The 22,324-nt window shown below is 37.6% G+C and overlaps 4 protein-coding genes across 8 annotated transcripts in view; 1 reads left to right on the forward strand and 3 right to left on the reverse strand.

The window, feature by feature from the left end:
* The window catches only part of LOC112466285, a 12,145-nt gene extending 6,797 nt beyond the window's left edge, over positions 1-5,348 (reverse strand). The window contains exons 1-8 of the mRNA XM_025034312.1: positions 4,659-5,348; positions 3,788-3,907; positions 3,573-3,690; positions 2,953-3,214; positions 2,692-2,844; positions 2,525-2,615; positions 2,296-2,432; positions 1,455-1,648 (exon numbers count right to left, since the gene is read on the reverse strand). Of these exons, the coding sequence (XP_024890080.1) occupies positions 1,455-1,648; positions 2,296-2,432; positions 2,525-2,615; positions 2,692-2,844; positions 2,953-3,214; positions 3,573-3,690; positions 3,788-3,907; positions 4,659-4,802 (1,219 nt within the window). The 5' untranslated portion in view covers positions 4,803-5,348. The remainder of the gene's footprint in view (positions 1-1,454; positions 1,649-2,295; positions 2,433-2,524; positions 2,616-2,691; positions 2,845-2,952; positions 3,215-3,572; positions 3,691-3,787; positions 3,908-4,658) is intronic.
* A 1,493-nt stretch (positions 5,349-6,841) lies between these two features.
* On the reverse strand, positions 6,842-10,701 carry LOC112466291. 3 transcript variants are annotated; one of them, XM_025034321.1, is made up of 10 exons: positions 10,300-10,701; positions 9,396-9,515; positions 9,181-9,298; positions 8,891-8,983; positions 8,722-8,782; positions 8,474-8,626; positions 8,307-8,397; positions 8,081-8,217; positions 7,288-7,420; positions 6,842-7,208 (listed from the first exon to the last, which is right to left on the reverse strand). In XM_025034321.1, the coding sequence occupies exons 1-10, from the start codon at positions 10,441-10,443 to the stop codon at positions 7,158-7,160; spliced, it is 1,101 nt and encodes a 366-aa protein (XP_024890089.1). In that variant the 5' UTR covers positions 10,444-10,701; the 3' UTR covers positions 6,842-7,157. The 3 variants fall into 3 exon arrangements, 2 of the variants coding, with proteins under 2 accessions (XP_024890089.1, XP_024890088.1); XR_003042123.1 differs by having other exon boundaries at positions 8,167-8,217; positions 8,722-8,983; XM_025034320.1 differs by having other exon boundaries at positions 8,722-8,983.
* A 1,515-nt stretch (positions 10,702-12,216) lies between these two features.
* LOC112466289 (general transcription factor IIH subunit 4) lies at positions 12,217-15,451 on the reverse strand. The gene is made up of 7 exons (XM_025034318.1): positions 14,538-15,451; positions 13,784-13,908; positions 13,402-13,607; positions 13,149-13,322; positions 12,989-13,075; positions 12,698-12,913; positions 12,217-12,530 (listed from the first exon to the last, which is right to left on the reverse strand). The coding sequence occupies exons 1-7, from the start codon at positions 15,094-15,096 to the stop codon at positions 12,449-12,451; spliced, it is 1,449 nt and encodes a 482-aa protein (XP_024890086.1). The 5' UTR covers positions 15,097-15,451; the 3' UTR covers positions 12,217-12,448.
* A 2,410-nt stretch (positions 15,452-17,861) lies between these two features.
* The window catches only part of LOC112466311 (TNF receptor-associated factor 4), a 15,360-nt gene continuing 10,897 nt past the window's right edge, over positions 17,862-22,324 (forward strand). For 2 of the 3 annotated variants that reach the window (XM_025034349.1, XM_025034352.1), the window contains exon 1: positions 17,862-18,847. The gene's annotated coding sequence lies outside the window, so the exon portion shown is untranslated. The remainder of the gene's footprint in view (positions 18,848-22,324) is intronic. The other variant, XM_025034351.1, reaches the window with a different exon arrangement.

Below are 22,324 nucleotides of genomic sequence, written 5' to 3' on the forward strand. Positions count from 1 at the left end.
CCAGAACAATTAATTCGAAAATGTTAATTCGGAACACGCTATATCGAGATTCGTGTATTAAATTTACTTTAGAAATGTAGTGGTAAAATGATATTGGATTGACGGCTGTATTCCGATGGGAAAATTATTTATTAACGACATAAAAAATTGCAACAGATTTTAGTTTGATAAACCCAATTGAATAATTACTTCCTGATTGTATGAATTTTATAATTGGAGTAAGAATAAAACAGACAACTTAAATATCTAGAAACTTACTACAGTAATTCAGTATCACACCACGTTGTAAGACCTAGTCCGATCTGAGTTTTGGCATTGATCAAAAAATATCTCCAGTTTTTTTTTCCATTATTCCTTCAGTTTATATCAAGAACGCTTCTTCACTTTTTCTGGAACAATATTTTTTTGTAGTTAGGAAACATAACAGAACATACATACCTATAGAATTAACTAAACTTTGTTAAATCGAACATTAAAACTCGAGCATTTTGAACATCATTTCCAAAACTTTTTTACGTCATCGGCCAGCTATGATAATCCCCCCTGATTCACTTGTTACAAGATAAACATATTTTGTCATTAATTGCAGCACTTCGCACGAAATTTTTCGACAACGTAAATTATATATTTAATAAATATTTTATAATCGATGTTTTAAAATTTAAAATAATTACTTTTTGCCAAATTAATTACTTTTGTTGAGAGTGTAACTCTTTTATGAAAGAAATATAAAACTCCATCGCTGAAGAAAAATCAATTTTCTAATTTTTACTTATAATAAATGAACTTGACCGCTATGTAATAAACACAAAAAATAAAAATATGCTTTATATAGCTGGATCTTTGTGCTTAATAATATTTTTGCGTATAGATTTTTCAGCTCAGCAAACTGCGCGCCGAGTAATGTCGGTCTTGAAACGCAGTCTCAAGCTGAAGCTGAAATAGCACACATATATAATATTGATAATTAATTTAATAATAATGATACTATTGTAAATAAGCATTATACTCACTGCTTGTTGGAATGGGAAAACTGTCAGGGAATATACGCAACATTCATACAACAATTACATCCATAAAAACAATATTTTAACGATGAACTTTGTTTCGGTTTAACAGGTCGAACTTATGTGAACAAAATGATAACGATTATGATGTTATAACGGTGACAACTATATATTTGAATTCTTATTAAAACAGAAAGATAAATCTATACAACACGTTTCGAAACGCGTCTTCGCTTTCATAATGCAACTTTTGCTGAATTTTATTTGTCACTGCTACGCACTAGAATTACTTTCAGACGTTTACCAGAGAAAAATCACTCAAATCGCTAATTTTATCGTTCGACAATCCAACGTAGGTAATTGTTCTCCTTTTTCTTTAACTGCAAATTACCGGAACGACGAAAGGGCGGTGAAATAAGATAGAGTTCCCTGCATCACCTTAAAATTCAAAATAACAAAATATACTTCCGCAGGTACTGTAGGTGCTGTCGAAAAGAGCCAATCTTACCGAAGCATAATTCTGAAACGACAGCACGTACAGTTTGCCGGCTGTTAATGTACAAGGCACAAGACTTCTATGAAGTAATATGCTCAATAGCTGTGTCGTTCTTCGCGGCATTCTGTACCACAGTATGTTGTATCTACAAATAATAACTCAAAATGTAACTTTTTTTTCTCTACAAACGATCAGTCAATTACTTTCGAATACCTATTGGAATATTAAAAATTTGAAAAGAACAAAAATGATAAAAATTGTAGAAAATAAAATACTTTCTAAAATACTTAACTCTAGGTTGCAAATTATTCGTCTACGTTACTACCATAGGTCTGCGAAACCCAGAGTTTTCTTTATCTGTTCAGATCTCAGGTAAATAATATTTTTTAGCTTTTTTTAAACGTCAAAGCCTGCTTAAACGAACTATATAAGCTTTATCTTAGAACCATAAATAGGAAAATAATTATAAAGGCCCGGTAAAAAATGTTTTATATAAAAACATATAAATATATGAAAAATTTTTTCAGGAGCTTAAAACACACAAAGAACAATTTTTATACATATAACCGAACTCTAAAAGTTTCTACTCGGGTCTTCCAGATCCGATGGTTATAGTAACCTAGGGTCAAGAAAACGAAAGGTTAATTGAGAAATAAACAGAACAAATTTAGTCTCTTTAGCATTGTATTATCAGAAAGGAAGAAATTTTAAATCTCTTTTGTGAAAAAAGAAAATCCAGGTTTTTTTCTACCGTTTTGTTACATCGCGCGAAAAACTTGGGCACATATTTACGCTTTATGGAATATATCTGCGCTATGATCCATTATTTCTTGGCCGGGATAACTCAAAACGAGAAGATGCACGAAACCACCTATTACCATCGACACGTATCTGAGCATCTCCCCTTTGCGATCCATTAAGGCAATTATCTGCAAGACGGTTAAATTCCAGATTGATTGAAGGAAGTTACGAGACGATTTTCCGATCGGCAACGTGTCTTAATATCATCGCGCGCGCTCACTTGCATTCCGAGGAGACTCATAATGATGAAATGAAGAAAGATCATCGAAAACGAATACAGTTGGAACAAGGACTCCAACAAATCGACATATCTGAAAGGTATACGAACAAAATACATTGAATACGAAACATATCCTACAGTATGTGCAGTACAATACGAAAACTCACTCAAGGCTCAGCTGATGTTTCCGTAGGAGAAGGATCAGTTCGCGATAGATCTCGCCATCGTAATTTGTCGAGTTGTACTTATTGCAAGCTACCTCTGCATCTTTAACGTGATGATTTAAACTTATCGTCGAGGTCAGATTTTCTAGTCGGTACCTTTGAAACAAAAGTTTATCCACGGTACGGCGAAGATTTAAGACAAAAAAGTTGTTTTACATTAAATTATAAAAATTTCTCGGAAAATGAGTAGTACGGATACAATACCCGATAGCGGCGAACAGACCACACACGTGATGCGCGAGCATCAGGTAGCTTGTATCGGTTACTACCATAACAGTCATAGCCACCACGGTCGTCAAGTACGAGTAGAGTAATACAGAGAAGTAATATTCTTCTCTGTCGAAGCTGAAGTCGACATCGAATAGATATTTATAAGGGCGCGATTGATTGAGAGGCATGAGGAGATCCAATATTTGCGGCGTCACTGGGATCAGCATGTAAAGGCTCATCAACGAATAAATCATCACTGCAACTCGCATTATTATTATTACAATGTAAAAAAAAACACGCATCAACGAATAAACAATCAGGCCGCATTATATTGTGCAATTCACAATGACGCGCGCGTAAAAAATTTTTCTTTGTTTTAAGCTCCTGAAAAAATTTTTCATATAAAATGATATATAAATACATATATATAATTATATATACAAAATATGTCCATATACGTCCATATACGCTTTCTTTCTCTTATATAATCTCTGCCTGCATATATAAGAAAAATAATAAAAAGAATAGGATTGGAAAATAATTAGAAAAATAACTTTTGCATTTTCTTTTTGTTAAAAGCCAAACGATACGCGAGTGATTTATCTCATTATTACCGGCGTAACTTATCGTCATCTTCCTTGTTAAGACAGCGTACTCGTGCATAATTTGTACCTCCAGAGAATGCGTGAAAACGCGCCAGTGATAGTCGATGAGCGACAGCAGTCGTTCTATCTATGAGGAACATCGAATAAAACGAACGGGATACAATCCGCGTATTGAATTTTTCTTAAAGGGCCAAAACGAAAGGTCGCGGGTTGCGAAATCTTACGTTTTTGTTCTTGAGGACTAGGAGGAACAGTTTAATATAACCGCCGACGGAAAGCAGCGCCATGATGCAGGACTCGCAGTCTTCGGTCAGCTTCTCCCATATCTCGGATAATCTTACAAACTGAAATTCGGCGATAATAATTACGAACACCTCTGTGCACCTCTAACGTTTTACCTACCTACCTGCATTAAGAGCAATGTAAAATAGCTGATGTGTGTGTATGAATTGCCGACTTGGAATAATTTTAGACGCGATAAAATAATCTATTTTTTATACTTTTCTTAAATATAAAATATATATAAGGCTGTTTTTTTTCAACCGCACTTTATTTATATTTCGAATTTCTTTTTCCTTAAAAAAATATATATCATAAATAGATTTTGAGTTATAATTAACGGTTAGACTCTCTGAAAATTAAGCTTTAATTAAACACTTTGTGTAATATCGTTACATATGGGATTAATTAACTATTTACTCGACACAATAGGGTCGTGAAGATTTACAAATATACAAATACATGGTCTTGCAATGGATATGTGGAAAGTTTAAAAAAATTACCAGAAAGTTATTTTTTAGATATTTTTTCAAAGTTATTTATAACTTAAAGAAGTTACGATCTTTCAAACCGGGAGTAACGCAAGTATACATTTAAATTTTTCTTTAGAATATGAACATCTGACGTATCTTCGGTATGTCAAAGAATTTTAGAAGGCGACTTCGTGGAACTCATGCTCGACATATAAATTAGTAACTCGCACGTATGCCAATCACACGAGCGTATCTTTCTTTTTCTCTCGCAAATTTCATTAGCGCGCAACGTGGATTTTCACTCGCTATCACACACACTACGTAAAAAGCGGCGTAAATTTACCTCGAGAAAACCGATGCTGAATAAAAAAGCCGTTGTTATGGTCGGCAACACTATCTTCGCGAATGTACTTTGCGCCGGCCAAATACCGAGTTTCGACATGAGGATCTTGTTAACATTGTAGTAATGTTTCACACCTGACTGCATCTCCCCGACTCGGTTTTGTGTAGATGTCGATTCTCCCTCAAGATCCACCTGACATTTTCCGGACGATCCCCTATATCCCGATACTAATAACGTGTCACGACATTACATAGGAACGTTGTCTGTGATAATCATGGATTGTCGGGTGACCATCCCGCGTTCCTCTATTTCCTACTCGTCATTATTGGATCGAAGAAAAAGAAGATGCCGCGCAGAAATTGTAGTTCGCGGAACCGCAATCGCCGCGGTGACACACGCGATACTCGTCTACGTGTCTCCCACGCGGGACTCGCGTCGCGTCGCATCAAGAGTATTATTTTCTTCTTTTCTTTTTTGATAACGTATGATTTTTTTTTATGCGAGTGATGTCACGCCGGTAAGTACAAGATAAGCGTAGCGAGGGAAAGCCGAGCGACATGAAAAATCGCGCGATATAAGCCAAAGATATTACAGTGTCTACGAAAGTTCGCGTAACGCCAGGTGAAGTCATACGAAAGACAGTTCGCGTAACGCCAGGTGAAGCCATACGAAAGTAGGAGTGCCGTCGTAAAAATCTGTCCGGTAAATAATTTATTTTTAATTTTGAATGTTTTATCCCGAACGTGTTTGTTCAATCTCCGCGTCTGCCGCGAGCTATTAGTATAGTAATAATGAATCACACCGGCATTCATCAATCTGTAAGAAGCTGAATGATAGATTGAGTCTCATTTAAGGTAAATCAGGATAAAAACAAGGTAAACAATTTCACTGAAAAAAAAGCAATTCCGATGCCCGCTTTCCGAAAAAAAGATGTGAAAATAGGTATGTGATGTAGCGAAGAATCGGCAATAAGAAAGAAGCGCGCTTATTATAAGATGAAATTTGCAAATAAGATATTTTTTTTATAAATGTACTTACGTGATGTAACGCCAAGATCCTATACTTCAATTTATTGCTACGTGAAGGGTCAATTTTTGAAATTAATATCATCTTTGTTTCGGATGACTGAGAAAACAGACACTTAATTATTGAAAAATAATATAAAATAAAATATTGTAACATTTTTTTTCACATAGAATCATATATATTTCACTTAAGCAATAAGCTGTTTTATTTACTATTTTTGTATTTGCACCAGTGTTACTCCAGAACACGCTATATATCGAGATTCGAATATTAAGTTTATTTTAGAAATGCGGTATTCAAAAGATATTAGTATGGTTGTATTCCGATGTAACTTTATTGTGACGTGAGAAGTTGCAATAGATTTTAGGACGGTAAACCAAATTGATGAATTCCGAATAATTATTTCGTCATTATATATAAATTTTATAATTGGAGTAGGAATAAAATAGACAACATTAAATATCTAAAAACTTATTTGATTAATTCAATATCACACTCGTTATCAAAACCTAGTCCGACTTGAGAGAGCTTTGGGATTGATTAAAAAGAAAACATTATTTCTTCAGTCTATGTCAAGAATGCTTTAATAATCCCCCCTGATTCTCTTCTTACAAGATAAACATATTTTGTTATTAATTGCAGCACTTATCACGAAATTTTTCGACAACGTATAAATTTTACATATATTTAATAAATATTTTATAATCTATGTTTTAAAATTTAAAATAATAACTTTTTGCCAAATTAATTACTCCTGTTGAGAGTGTAATTCCTAAGAATTTTGAAGCTCTTTTGTGAAAGAAATATAAAACTCCATCGCTGAAGAAAAATCAATTTTTTTCATTTTTACTTATAATAAATGAACTTGACCGCTATGTGATAAACACAAAAAATAAAAATGTGCTTTATATAGCTGGATCTTAATAATATTTTTGCGTATAGATTTTTCAGCTCAGCAAATTGTGCGCTGAGTAATGTCTTGAAACTTGAAACGCAGTCTCAAGCTGAAGCTGAAATAGCACACATATAATTAAATAGGTAATTAATGTAATAATAATGATACTATTATAAATAAGCATTATACTCACTACTCGTTGGAATGGGAAAACTGTGAGGGGATACATTAATTCATACAACAATTACATCCATACAAACAATCTTTTAACGATGAACTTTGTTTCGGTTTAACAGGTCGAACTTTTGTGAAAAAAATGATAACGATTATGATGTTATAACGGTATCAACTATATATTTGAATTGCTATTAAAACAGAAAGATAAATCGATACAACACGTTTTGAAACACACGTCTTCGCTTTCATATGCAACTTGTCAACTTTTGCTGAATTTTATTTGTTACTGCTATACGCAATAGAATTACTTTCAGACGTTTAGCAGAGAAAAATCACTCAAATTGCTAATTTTATCGTTCGACAAACCAACGTAATCATTCTCCTTTCTTTTTAACTGCAAATTACCGTAACGACAAAAGGGCGGTGAAATAAGATAGAGTTCCCTGCAGCACCTTAAAATTAAAAATAGCAAATCATACTTCCGCAGGTACTGCAGTACATGTAGGTGCTGTCGAAAAGAGCCAATCTTACCGAAGCATAATTCTGAAACGACAGCACGTATAGTTTGCCGGCTGTTAATTTACAAGGCACAAGACTTCTATAAAGTAATATGCTCAATAGCTGTGTCGTTCTTCGCGGCATTCTGTACCACAGTATGTTGTATCTACAAATAATAACTCAATATATAAATTCTTTCTCTCTACAAACGATCAATCAATTACTTTCGAATACCTATTAGAATATTTAAAATTTGAAAAGAACAAAAATGATAAAAATTGTAGAAAATAAAATACTTTCTAAGATACTTAACTCTAGGTTGCAAATTATTCGTCTACGTTACTATAGTTACTACCATAAGTCTGCGAAATCCAGAGTACCTTTATCTGTTCAGATCTCAGGTAAATAATATTTTTTGTCTTTTTTTAAACGTCAACGCCTGCTTAAACGAACCATGTAAGCTTTATTTTAGAACCATAAGTAGGAAAGAAATTATAAAGGCCCGTTAAAAAATGTTTTATATAAAAACATAAATATGTGAAACAAATTTTCAGGAACTTAAAACACACAAAGAACAATTTTTATACATATAGCCGAACTTTAAAAGTTTCTGCTCGGGTCTTCCAGATCCGATGGTTATAGTAACCTAGGGTCAAGAAAACGAAAGGTTAATTGAGAAATGAACAGAACAAATTTATAGTCTCTTTAGCATCCTATTATCAGAAAGGAAGAAATTTTAAATCCCTTTTCTAAAAAAAGAAAATCCAGGTTTTTTTCTACTACCATGTTTTGTTACATCGCGCGAAAAACTTTGGTACATATTTACGCTTTATGGAATATAGCTGCGCTATGATCCATTATTTCTTGGCCGGGATAATTCAAAACGAGAAGATGCACGAAACCACCTATTACCATCGACACGTATCTGAGCATCTCCCCTTTGCGATCCATTAAGGCAACTATCTGCAAGACGGTTAAATTCCAGGTTGATTGAAGGAAGTTATGAGACGATTTCCGATCGGCAACGTGTCTTAATTTCATCGCGCGCTCACTTGCATTCCGAGGAGACTCATAATGATGAAATGAATAAAGATCATCGAAAACGAATACAGTTGGAACAAGGACTCCAACAAATCGACATATCTGAAAGGTATACGAACAAAATATCATTGAATACGAAACATATCCTACAGTATGTGCAGTACAATACGAAACTCACTCAAGACTCAGCTGATGTTTCCGTAGGAGAAGGATCAGTTCGCGATAGATCTCGCCATCGTAATTTGTCGACTCGTACTTATTGCAAGCTACCTTTGCATCTTGAACGTGATGATTTAAACTTATCGTCGAGGATAGACTTTCTAGTCGGTACCTTTGAAACAAAAGTTTATCCACGGTACGGCGAAGATTTAAGACAAAAAAAGTTCTTTTACATTAAATTAAAAATTTGTAGTACGGATACAATACCCGATAGCGGCGAACAGACCACACACGTGATGCGCAAGAATCAGGTAGCTCGTATCGGTTACTACGAAAACAGTCATATTCACCACGGTCAACAAGTACGAGTAAAGTAATACAGAGAAGTAATATTCTTCTCTGTCGAAGCTGAAGTCGATATCGTATAGGTATTTACGTGGGCGCGATTGATTGAGAGGCATGAGGAGATTCAATAACTGCGGCGTCACTGGGATCAGCATGTAAAGGCTCATCAACGAATAAATCATCACTGCAACTCGCATTATTATTATTACAATGTAAAAAAAAAACACGCATCGACGAGTATAAACGATCAAGTCGCATTTATTTAGATCGGATTGTGCAATTCATGATTACACGTGTAACGTGTAAGTGCGATGTGTTAAAAACGTGATGGAGCAGGCGTTAAAAGCCAAGCGATAGGCGAATGATTTATCTCATTATTACCGGCATAACTTATCGTCATCTTCCTTGCTATGACAGCGTACTCGTGCATAATTTGTACCTCCAGAGAATGCGTGAAAACGCGCCAGTGATAGTCGATGAGCGACAGCAGTCGTTCTATCTATGAGGAACATGGAATAAAACGAATGGGATACAATCCGCGTATTGGATTTTTCTTAAAGGGCCAAAGCGAAAGGTCGCGGCTTGTGAAATCTTACGTTTTTGTTCTTGAGAACTAGGACGAACAGTTTAATATAACAGAGGACGGTAAGCACCGCCATGATGCAGGACTCGCAGTCTTCGGTCAGTTTCTTCCATATCTCGGATAATCTTACAAACTGAAAATCGGCGATAATAACTGCGATCACCTTTGTGCACCTCTAACGTTTTACCTACCTGCATTAAAAGCAATGTAAAAAAGCTGATGTGTGTGTGTGTGTGTGTGTGTGAATTGCCAGCTTGGAATAATTTTAGACGCGATAAAATAATCTACCATTTTTTATAACTTTCTTAAACATAAAATATACATATCAGGCTGTTTTTTTCAACCGAACTTTATATATATTTCGAATCTTTTTTCTTAAAAAAAAAATATTGCAAATAGATTTTGAGTTATAAACGGTTAGACTCTCTGAAAATCAAACTTTAATTAAACACTCTGTATAATATCATTACATATGGGATTAATTAACTATTTACTCGACACAGTAGGGTCGTGAAGATTTACAAATATACAAATACATGGTCTTGGATATGTGGAAAGTTTAAAAAAATTGCCAGAAAGTTATTTTTGAGATATTTTTTCAAATAAATTATTTATAACTTAAAGAAGTTACGATCTTTCAAACCAGAATACCTCTTTAATCGAGATGGGAGTAATGCAGGTATATATTTAAATTTTTCTTTAGAATATGAATATTTGACGTATCTTCGGCATGTCTATCGGCATGTCAAAAAATTTCAGAAAGCGACTTCGTGGAATTCATGCTCGACATATAAAGTAAAACTCGCACGTATGTCAATCACACGAGAGTATCTTTCTTTTTCCCTCACAAATTTTATTAGCGCAACGTGGGTTTTCACTCGCTACCACACACTACGTAAAAAGCGGTGGGAATTTACCTCGAGAAAACCGAAGCTGAATATAAAAGCCGTTGCTATGGTCGGCAACACTATCTTCGCGAATATACTTTGCGCCGGCCAAGTGCCGAGTTTTGACATGAGGATCTTGTTAACATTGTAGTAATGTTTCACAGCTGATTGCATCTCCCCGACTCGGTTTTGTGTGGATGTCGATTCTCCCTCAAGGTCCACCTAACTTTTTCCGGGCGATCCCCCATATCCAGATACTAATAACGTGTCACGACATTACATAGTAACGTTGTCTGTGATAATCATGGGTTGTCGGGAGACAATATCCCGCGCTCCTTTATTTCCTACTCGTCATTATTGAATCGAAGAAAAAGATGTCGCGCAGAAATTATAGTTCGCGGAATCGCAATCGCCGCGGTGACACACGCGATACTCGTCCACGCGTGTCTCCAACGCGGTACTCGCGTCGCGTCGCATCAAGAATATTATTTTCTTCTTTTTTTTTTTATAACGTATGATTTTTTTATGCGAGTAATGTTACACGGTAAGTACAAGATAAGCGTAGCGAGGGAAAGTCGAGCGATATGAAAAATCGCGCGATACTTATATCCAAAGAAATTACAGTCTCTACGAAAGTTCGCGTAACGCCAGGTGAAGTCATACAAAAGTACGAGTGCCGTCGTAAAAATCTGTCCGGTAAATAATTTATTTTTAATTTTCGAATGTTTTATCCCGAACGTTCGTTCAATCTCCGCGTCTGCCGCGAGCTATTAGTATAGTAATAATATGGATCATACCGGCACTCATCAATCTGTAAGAAGCTGAATGATAGATTGAGTCTCATTAAAGGTAAATCAGGATAAAAACGAGATAAACAATTTCACTGAAAAAGAAAACAATTTCGATGCCTGCTTTCCGAAAAAAAGATGTGAAAATAGGTATGTGATGTAGCGAAGAATCGGCAGTGAGAAAGAAGCACGCTTATTATAAGATATAATTTGCAAATAAGATATTTTTTTTTATAAATGTACTTACGTGATGTAACGCCAAGATCCTATACTTCAATTTATTGCTACGTGAAGGGTCAATTTTTGAAATTAATATCATTTTTGTTTCGGATGACCGAGAAAACAGGCATTTAATGATTGAAAAATAATATAAAATAAAATATTGTAACATTTTTTTTTTTTTTATATAGAATCATACGTATATGTATATTTCATCAAATATCCGACTGTCCCGATTTTCAAATATTATTTATAACTTCTAAAGGCTGTGGCACATAGAAAAACTTAAGCAGTAACCAAATCAGCCAATCACAGTCAAGAACTTAAGGCACGGCCCTAAGTGGTGGCGAATCCATACCGTTGATTTCCTTACTGCTTAAGTTTTACTGCCTACGTTTTTCTATGTGCCACGGCCTTAATAGTCCAGTATAAACAGTCAATAAAACGATGAAATATTAGCAACGATCAAATTAGCAACTGTCGATATCGATTATTTTAAACTCATCGAAAAAGAAGCCTTTTCATCCGCGAATTTACTTTTCGATTAAATTTCGATTAAGTTAATCGAAGATTAATTCAACCGATAGCATTGCTTTTAACTGTATGACTCTCTGCCCCAAGTCTTTTTTCCACATGTTAACAAAAAAGTTATAATTCTATCTATGTCAAGAAAATAGTTACGTATTGTTGTATTTACTATTTTTGTATTTGGACCAAAGTGTTACTCCAGAATACGCTATATCGAGCTTCGAATATTAAGTTTATTTTAGAAATGTGGTATTCAAAAGATATTAGTACGGTTGTATTCCAATGTAAACTTTATTGTGACGTGAGAAATTGCAATAGATTTTAGGACGCTAACTAAATTGATGAATTCCGAATAATTATTTCATCATTATATATAAATTTTATAATTAGAGTAGGAATAAAATAGACAACATTAAATATCTAAAAACTTATTTGATTAATTCAATATCACACTCGTTATCAAAACCTAGTCCGACTTGAGAGAGCTTTGGCATCGATTAAAAAGAAAACATTATTTCTTCAGTCTATGTCAAGAATGCTTCTCCAGTTTTTCTAGGCACTTTCTTGAAACAATATTTTTTTGTAGTTAATATATAGGAAACATAACAATAGAATGCTTACAACTAAACCTTGTAAATCGAATATTAACTTGAGCCTTTTGAGTATCGTTTCCAGAATTTTTTCACATCATCATGGCCGGCTTTGGTAACCACCATGGTTCTCTTCCTACAAGATAAAAAATATATATTTTGTTATTAATTGCAGCAGTCACGACAAATTTTTCGATAACGCAATATATATATATTTAATGTAATCAAATTAAGGAAAACGCTATTAATATTATATATTTAACATTTTATAAACTATTTATATTTTAAAATAACACAAATTACCTTTCACTTTCCCAAATTAATACTCCGGTTGAGACCGCGTGATCCCTAAGAACCTCGAAGTCAGTTTGCGAAAGAAATTGACTGTATAGAACTCCTTCGCTGAATGAAAATCTATTTCTCTCATTTTCCCAAAGCTTAATTTGATCTGTGATAGTAGGTGGCAATATAGGTGGTCCCGCTTCTATCATTTTACTATGTGCATGTTGTTGTAAATAGCTGTTGATATAAAAAAATATGTAATACACAAACATTTTTTTACTTGGCTATTTAAGACATTAGCGTCATACGTACCCTACTATTTGAGAAGCAGTTATTCCACTCTTTAATGCTTGTCTTACGGAATCTCTGGTCAATATCGATACAACTAAATTTGGAAACCTAGACATAGAATAATATAATTGTTAAAATTTTTTAGTATATTTTGTACATATCTTGTATGTGTTGTAATTACCTATACAACATTTCACAGAAAAGTCCAAGTAATGCAACTTGCAAGTTCGAGTTTGTATAAGCATATACTCGATAATTTGTTTCTACAACTATATACCCTTCCTTGTCTGTATCTCTGGTTAAAGGTTTAGTCTCACCAGTAGCAATATTTAACGCTAATCGAGTTGGATAAAACCTTGCAACACAAATTGACAGAGATATCAGCAATTCATGATTATCTGACAAATAACACACATTATGTTTTATCTATTTACCTTCCTGCTTTACGTTTTCGTTGATATACAAGTCCAAATTCTCTTAAATGTTGTAAAAATGTCAAGAGTCCTTCGGACATGCCTTCCGTACTATAATCTTTACCGAGGGTGGAAAAATTTAATTGAAACAGGAAAGTCAGGCACTCTACTAAATCAAGACCACGTGCCTCAATTGTGTCGAGATATTGTAGAATAAAATACCACACCTATATGTAAAGAAAATATTTATGATGTACAAAGTAACTTGTGCAATACAAAAAAGAGATTGTCCAATATTATTGTATGAGTATATAACAATTAAGTATGAAAAGACATCCCATTCTAAATACGAAAATACATATCTAGAGTGATAAAGAAAATATCTCAGAGAATTGATAATTACCTGTGAAGCTGTGTCCAAGAGCAAAAACTGAAAACCAGCTTGTGTTATAATTGGGCTTCCATCAGCTTCATCTCTCTTCATTAAACCGGCATGTAGAAGAATCCTTACAGCATCGGCAGATATACCTATTGCAACATTTTATGTTAGACGTCTTAAATTTGAAAAGTTTTTATACAAAGTATGATTAAATCACTAGATATTTTGGAACGAAAATATGTCTCAGAAATCAGTTGTGGTTGAATAAAAAATATTTAAGCGCAATTGCATGTATTTTTTACTTTATATACGTAGAATGTTGGCACAAAATTTCAAAATTGTCGATGAAATACGGTCATAAATTTATATATTTCAAAAAATTCCTTGTCAAGGATTGAGACTTTCTCTTTGCAAAAAATCATATACATATCTCTATACCTTAGAGGTAAAGAATCATATTTCCATTATTATAAATGTAGCGAAAACAAGGTTTAAGTTTTTTAATAGAGAAATGGTGTATTTAGATATAAAATGAAAGTAGCAATTTGATTAAGTTTTTAATAAAGTAAGTTTAACCGATATATTTAATAATACAACTGTCAATAACGCTGTACCTGACTTAAAAACTAGAGATATGATTCTTCACTTCTAAGGTACAGATCTAAAGACAATATAGTTTATTTCAAGTAAAACATTTTCCAACGCAGGAAAGCATAGAAATTTTGCGTCCTTTACACAACATGTAGTTACATTTTCAACAAGTCTCAAGAGCTCTTACCCTCCTGCTGCTGGGAACCGACCATGTAGTGCAAGACGCACTCCCACCTTTCCAAGGCGTAAGAATCCAGAAAGGCCACGTCTCGCGGCTTACTGTCGGTCTCCAGCTGATTGGACATGGTCCAGGGCTTGCCGCCCCCCAGCAGCACGATCTTCAGGTTCTTCTTGAAGGTGTTGTTCAAGATCCAACCCGGCAGCCCGCCGGGTATGGACGCCTCCTTCCACACGTACAACTCGTTCAGGATCTGCACCACCTTCTGATGCTCCTCGAAATACAGTTTGGAGCACCAGGACGCAATAACCGCCTGCGGCACCGGCTGCTCGACGAACAGCAGCCTCATGACGTAGTGCTTGGCGATAACAGGTAGCTCGCGGAACACGGCCAGACATATAGGCGGCTTGTGATACAGCTTGTTCAGGGTGTCGGGGGTGCGAGACTTCAGATACTCGTGCAGGTTCTTGCACTGCAGGCCGGTCGGCCGTAGCAAGTTCCTGCCGCTTATCGTGTTGGACATGTTTTGGCGTCGTTCGATCGGGCGACCTGTCACCAATGCGACCATCAACGCGCGAACGATCCTCCGACGATGCGATCGCTTTGCGATTTCATTTTTCAGCAGAGCGTACAAACGCGTTCGTCCAAGTGTTTCACGCGTAGGAGAGGTATCGGGCAGTTCCGAACAAAATTTGTGTGACAAATATCTATTATTTTCACGACGCTAAACCACAACTGAACGCTCTCTCGAGGTTATCTTGTACTCGAGAGCCTTGCAAACTCTATTATCTCGTGTGATATTATTTATAAAATTATTTCTGTTGTTACAGCGGTCGTTGCGCTACGCGGCTTACACCTGTGCGACCTGTGCCGGGATAAATACGCTTATGAACACTTGTGAAGAAGCGGAGTAACGTTGGAAGGACGAAAAGAGAGAACAAACTGGCGTGGATGACGTGCACGCCCTCTGTCGGAGTGTCATTGAAGCGTCGGATGAAACTCCATGATATGACTATTAATGGATCTCGAGGTAAAGCTAGAACCGTTATTACCGATCGTTGAGTATCTCGACCATCAGAGGCTCATCAGATAATTTCAAAATGACTTTTATCATCAATGGTAACGTTATCTGTAATGAATTTCACTCGAGCATCGGTTGTCAACTCTCACGGGGACATCGCATTCGTGTCATAAATTGCGTAAACGTCAACATTTCTTGCGTATGAAACGTCTCGATGACGTAGATGACTTTCTATTGCATAAAGACAACTTTGAACAATTTCCGATCAACTTTAATCAATTAATTAGTTCAACCAGAATCGCTTATTGAATTTTACAAAAATTTTCAATTGTATTTGTCCCTGTAATCTGATGTTTCTTTTACGTATCAAACAACAAAATATTAATTATATATTCTATTTATATTAACAAAATAGTGTATTATTTGATAAGATAATTGCTGATTAAGTTTAATTAAATTTAGCCAATTAAAATTAATCGGAATTTTATCAAAGCTCCATCCTGAGATTCGTTATAAATTTTAAATGTTTTATTATACATGGCATAAGTTTTAATATTATGTTGTATATTACATGAATAAAGATATTAATTCGAACTCGTTTGGTCGATTGAAAATTAATGCTGATGAAGAACTCAAACCGCGTTAACTGTGCATTTTTACGCATTCTACGGTCCGAATCCCCGCTTTAAAGATGCAATCTTGCATTGTTTGGAATATCGATCGTTATATCGCATTCCACGATATATATTTATACATTTCTGCATCCGAGGTACATTTCGACCGCCATATACTGTCCCGCTCGCGGCTGAAGACATCAACGGAATCTGAAACAGACGTTCTCGTGCTCTCCTCCCGTCTCCCGTTCATATTCGTCACCCCCGGTTTTCACAGTCAACGACTTCACTATCGCGTTGCGATGGAGAAACGGCGGAGGACGGTGTGTCGCGCTTTGCGTGATTGCGTGAGTGCTATCCTCCGTCGAAGAACGTCGAGAAAGGGAGAAAGAGGTAGAAGAAGAGAGAGAAGGGAAAGAGGAGAAAGAGGGATAGTGGAGAAGGGAGATAGAGATAGAGAAGGAGAACGAGAGAGCGCGAGCTTTTCCTACGTGAACGCTCGTAACGACATATGTATGCGCGTACCGCGTACCAGGGAGGAGAGAAAAGAGAGAAGCAAAAGAGTGAAAGAGAGAGAGAGACATATGTGCGAGCTATTCCTGTATGTACGCGGCGAGTCGCAAGCGGCATAATAACGCCATGTTGTTGCTTAGCACGGTGAACTCTCTCGACGAGCGGACGAGCCGAACCCGAAGCGGGATATGTAATATACGCGATATTTAGGGCGACCGGAATGATCTCCTGATTTCCGAGGACGTGCCCTTTCACTCCACGGTTTCCTCAAACGTTTCCGTGGATTTTCAAAATATATATAATTTCAGTTTTGTACTCGGGGAGAAGAGAAGGGAGATTATAATTTATAAGATAATTCGAGCTCATTGGGGATGTATGTACTATTTGTCGATGGCATCGAAAGCTGTCGTTAGGCAATATGAATGCATGCCCCACAAAAGCGATGCGGTCAGCTCTAAATGTTATTATTACGACATCCGCTGTATACATCATTGCTATGTAAGTCACGTTTCTTAGAATATCGTGGGTAACGTTTGAGCTTACGATCCACGATCCGATTTTTTCCCCCAACTAAAAGTGGGAACCAAGACGGTAATGTATGGCTTCCAATTATGAACGAAGTGTTTTTTACTTGCGACAAATCAAATCGAATTGAATTCAGATTGTTTTTTTCCCGGGATTAATTACGCGCGGTTTTCCGTAATTCTGTTTCTAGGCCCTTGGTGAAATCTCGTTGCCTCTCCTTCTTATTCCAATAGCGTTGTCATCACACAGTAAAATAATATCACATATTAATAAACTATGAATTATTATTGATTAATTTTTGTTAATTCTATTCATTAGTAGAAGCAAAAGAAGATTTTTTTCTCTGCAATTATGTTACAATTTATGGGGGAACATTTAAATCCAGATTAATTCTCCGAGTCCTTTTCGAATGAATTAATTCGAATCATCGTCATCGTCGATTTATCCGATCTCGGTACCATTAGGTATTATTTTGTGAAAGGGGCCGATTCCTTCCGTCGAATTTAAAGAATCCAAAACGCGTTTTTTTTTTCGAAAGGTTCTACCGCGGTTATTACGCGCGGTTCTCCGATAATTCTGTTTCTAGGCACACTTGGCGAGAGTTCTCACTCCCTCTTCTTCCTCCGAGCCTCCGGAGTCCGGACGGTGTCGTCGTCGTCGTCGTCGTCGTCGTTCCCCCTCTACCAAAGGGGCTTTTGTATATCGCCTCTCTGTCTCCGGCACTTCCTGTGTTCCGCCAACACGTTCACCTGTCTACCGCCACCTGCCTCTGGTGGTTACCTAGGCGTACACGGGGGCCCGGCCCGCTTACGCCTTACGCCCCGCCGGTCGCCGGCCGCCGAAGCGTGATATCCCGAGGGACCTTAGTTTCGCCTAGCGCACCGGTGGGGCCGCGATCTTGTCGCGTGTACACGTCGCACGTACGCCGGCAATGCGACCGCACGCGATTGTGCAGTCGACTTTACGCTGTCGCGCGGCTGCGGGCGCACACGCGAGCGAGTTATCCCCTCGTTCCGATAAGCAGGGACGTTCGCCGAGGGCCGCGGACGATAGATAGAACTCCAGGCGGTTCGACGAACTCCAGACGAACGCGCGCGAACATCTCGCTTCACCGGACAGTCGCGAAGACGTTCGCGACGACTCGCGCGGATATTTCGACATTTCATTCGGGAAACACGGAGCTCCGGGTCGCGTCGCGCGCGCGTGTCAGAGGGAGAATATCGAACATATTATAACATATTAGACGATGTTTGAACATCACATTCGAACATTCCGTGCGCGCCGATCCGCTGAGACACGCGAAGCTGAACGTCGGCAACTTATTTCAAGTTCTAAATAAATACAAACTCGAGCGTCGAGATAAGATAGAGAGGGACAAGTTTGATGTAAGTTTAGGGGGAGAAAATGAGTTTAAGGTAAACTTGTTTTCTAACCGAGTGCGATTGAAAGAAGGCTTTGGAGGCAAGTTCAAGATATTACAGTCCGCGAGAACTTGGTGATCACGCTTGAATTGCGACACCACCTGTCGACGCTGTTGAATCGTTAAAGAGCACCGGTCCTCGTCCATCTCGACGACGCCTGCTTTGGTTCCTCGACGCGGACAGCCGAACGCATCGACCTATGATGTCAACCGGATATCTGAAACGGTAAGTTTGCGATAAGTATGACTGTTCGACGGTCTCGCGACCGGAGACGTTGTGCAATAAAGTTATATATTAATTGATTGATGATTTATGCAGAAAAGAATGTGTGTTTTTTAATATATAGCACCGTATGTATTTTTTAATCAATTAATTTATTCGTTAATTCGGAACACAATGTTATGTCAATAATAAGTGAAACAGGACAGATGTGTAATATACAATCAATTAGAGAAAATGCCATTTAAGGCCCGGGCTGGAGCTCGGTAGCCTAATAATAATATTCTTCGAATTTTGTATACTTTTTCCAAACTTGGTAAATTGCGCGTCGATGTTTTTTAAGAGACTAATGTTTGTCCGGTAACGTTCTTGGTTCATTTTTCATCGTCTCCCGCGAGTCCGGTAAACGTAATACAACTACTTGACGAAGAGTCGCGGTAGCGGCATTTTCGCGCGGTCGACTTCGCGAGGCCTTAACTTTCCCTTATCTGCGTGTCGGCCACGCATGCAGTATCGCGCGTACACGCGGGTACAGAAGTGATGTCTCTTATACGCTCGTATCCGGCGGTGAGATTTTTCTTCGCGATTCCTGGCGCGTTGGCCGTTGAGAAGCGACTCTACTTGTACATATAATTAATCGCGCGGTCCGTCCGTGCTCGCGCGAGGAGCCAGGTGATTCGCGTCACTTGGAGGTGTCGTCGCGAATACGGTCCTCGTGTGATCCAGGTATACCGTTTTCACTCGCCCGACTGTACCGCCTTATACACGACACACGCGTGCACGCGCGTACGTAGGAGCGGAAGAGCGAGTGAGCGAGCGAGCGCACTGCCGATCGGCGTTCTGCCGATCGAATTGGGCGGGGTATAATGCGCCGCGCTTCGCTGCAGCTGCCGTCGTCCGACACGTTCTGGAAGTCGACGACAGCTGCGAGTACCGATTGCTCTTTGACTGTCCGAATTTCCTGGCTTTAGAGTGATCTGATTAGAAGAGAAGGGACGAGGCTGGCGGGAGGAGCGCCGGGACATCGAATGAGCCAACGAGATGTCTTGTCTCCTGCAAAAAATATTGTTATTTGTCTCAGAATCATTGATATCACGTTTTCATCTTGAAATCTCGATTAATTTTACTCCCAGAAGATTAAAAGCTTATTTAGAAAAGTGAAATCTTTTTTTATAGATATTGTGTGTCAACAATCAATCTCTATCTATCTATTTGTATACTTATAAAATGTAATTTTTAATCTCTTAATCTCTCTCTCTCTCTCTCTCTCTCTTTCTTTTCTTCTCTTTGTTCTCTTTTTTTTCATAATGTGTATAATAGCGAGAACTACAGCTGGAAGTTTTCTGAAAATGGTATCGCAATTGAAATGGAAAAAAAAATCAATTCAAGGTCTGAGATAAGCGAATAATATGTCGAAGATCCGACGTTACTCTGAAGAATCCACTAACTTATCTAGTATACGAAACGCTGCGAAACTTTCCTTTCACCTGGCTGTTTTGCGACACGGAGTCTTCCATTGCGCTTCCACGCTAGCTACACTAACGTCGATTACGCAAGCGTAAATAATCACAAGTGACCGTAAAGGTCCATATGCAGATATAGGACAGGAATACTGTTTATTCTCTCGATTTTTTTTTTAGAAGATAAGATTATTCCAAGTCTGTCGTAAGTTATATACGCTTCATCGAAAAACTTAAATGATAAAATAAGACAAACCTGTTCGTTTAAATCAAACTATATTATTATTCAGTATTCTAATAGTCATACGATAACTGCAAAAATTGGACTTGTTCAAAAGATACGTATGTATCTACGAATTATAACGAAAGTAAAATAGAATTATTATGACGGTAAAGAAAAACAAGCGTTACGCGATTTACGATATCGCAAATAATACACAAAATATATAAAAAAATAGAAAATTAGAGATCAGCGAATGTATTACTTCTTTGTCTATACTCATTGTGGAGATATGTCGCGCAATATCCATTACGGATGTGCCATAAGAAAGCAGATGTGTGGGCAGGGTAGGAAGTTTAGTTTTACACAAGAGGCAGCTGATGCGGCGAGCACAGATGCAGGCAGATCTTTTCATCTCGGAAAGAAGTAAAGATGCTTTTTTTTCCTCGCGACGGTGGTAGTTGATTTCGAAACGGAGTTAAGATATGCGGGCCTCTCTGGCGTAAAATAAATCATCACAGTCACCGATTACTTAAGGAACAATTTGCCTCATAACAATCGAGAGATAAGCGTTTTATTAAGTGTAATTTATAAATCAATGTATCTCACACACACATACACAAGAAAAAAATATGAGATATAATTGAAAGTCTTTTTATAAAAACTAGTAAATTTAATTATCGATCTTATTGAAAAATCTATTATATTATCATTATTTAACTAAACGAAATCCATCATTTTATAGATTGTGTTTTAATCGACTCTGTATTTAAGAAAATTGTATTTTAATAGACTCCGTCTTTAAGAAGAAGAATACAGAGTCAATTAAAATTCAATCAGAACACAATATTGACAAAAGCAAAAGGATCAGTCTAGTTAGAAGCTCATAAACAATCACGTGTGTGTGTGTGTGTGTGTGTGTGTGAGCAATACATTTACATTACATTTTATTACATTTATACAATAAATGTAATAAACGTGTTTATACTAATTGTAAGACATTTATTACTCCAATAGACTCGCTTTCAAGATAACGCGGAGGCACAGAAGGCATCTAAGGTATGCCCAAAGAATGTCGATTAAAGGACATCATAATCGCTGATACGTGCTTCAAAGTTTAAACCATATCTTTTGGTCTTCCGTTGCTACGCTGGTACGGCTTCCAGCTGCGTTCACGAATTCACTGCGACAGGGTATAAAAATCCGTAAAGGAATTAGTATGCCGAGGCAGGAATTAGGCGGCGGCGCGCAGCCGATGCGAGGCAAAAGGTGCAGGAGGCGCCGCGCCGGAGGAAGGCTGGCCGGTCGCCGAGCAAGAAGAGGAGGGAGATAGAAAGAGGTTCGCAGCTGCTGTGTGACAGCTGCACACTTCCCAACATCACTCCCCGGAACGGTGCGCGCTCCGTTCCTATCCTCCGCATGTGCTCGATCCCTCCCATCGTCTTGGGCCAGGTGCTGCTCGGATCGCCGGCGCGCTCCTCGAAAAGGCGCACCTTTGTATCCTACGCCCCGTCTGTCTGGCCGCAGGACAGCGTGCGAGGATTCGACGAAAATCCCTACCTCGGGAAGAGAAGACTTTCCGATCGGGTCGCGATCGTGCAGATTGCTCGCGCACGTTCACGTTCCACCTGCAGTCCACGTGATCGAGGGACAGATGCACGCGAAGTACAAGCGCATGATTGGCGAACGATTGAGTAATTGATTGAGTGTAGTCGTAGTTAAGTAATTGTACTGATTAAAAATGCTATTTTCGCGGTTATTTTAAATCTTACGTACAAATATCGCAGGCTTGTTTTTGTTTTA

This window comes from Temnothorax curvispinosus, unplaced genomic scaffold (genome assembly GCF_003070985.1).
Source record: "Temnothorax curvispinosus isolate PA1 unplaced genomic scaffold, ASM307098v1 QBEX01016033.1, whole genome shotgun sequence".
Classification (NCBI taxonomy): Eukaryota; Metazoa; Arthropoda; class Insecta; order Hymenoptera; family Formicidae; genus Temnothorax; species Temnothorax curvispinosus.

Excerpts from the sequence above, each read along its gene's own strand:
- LOC112466291 (XM_025034320.1), bottom strand. The coding sequence starts at position 10,443 with ATGCAATCAGCTGTGAAACATTACTACAATGTTAACAAGATCCTCATG. Across the intron at positions 9,299-9,395 it reads TAGTTCTCAAGAACAAAAAC|ATAGAACGACTGCTGTCGCT; the intron begins GTAAGATTTCAC and ends TGTTCCTCATAG. Across the intron at positions 8,218-8,306 it reads TGAGTCTCCTCGGAATGCAA|ATAGTTGCCTTAATGGATCG; the intron begins GTGAGCGCGCGA and ends ACCGTCTTGCAG.
- LOC112466289 (XM_025034318.1), bottom strand. The coding sequence starts at position 15,096 with ATGGTCGCATTGGTGACAGGTCGCCCGATCGAACGACGCCAAAACATG. Across the intron at positions 13,909-14,537 it reads CGGTTCCCAGCAGCAGGAGG|GTATATCTGCCGATGCTGTA; the intron begins GTAAGAGCTCTT and ends ATGTTGCAATAG. Across the intron at positions 13,076-13,148 it reads TTCTGTGAAATGTTGTATAG|GTTTCCAAATTTAGTTGTAT; the intron begins GTAATTACAACA and ends TTCTATGTCTAG.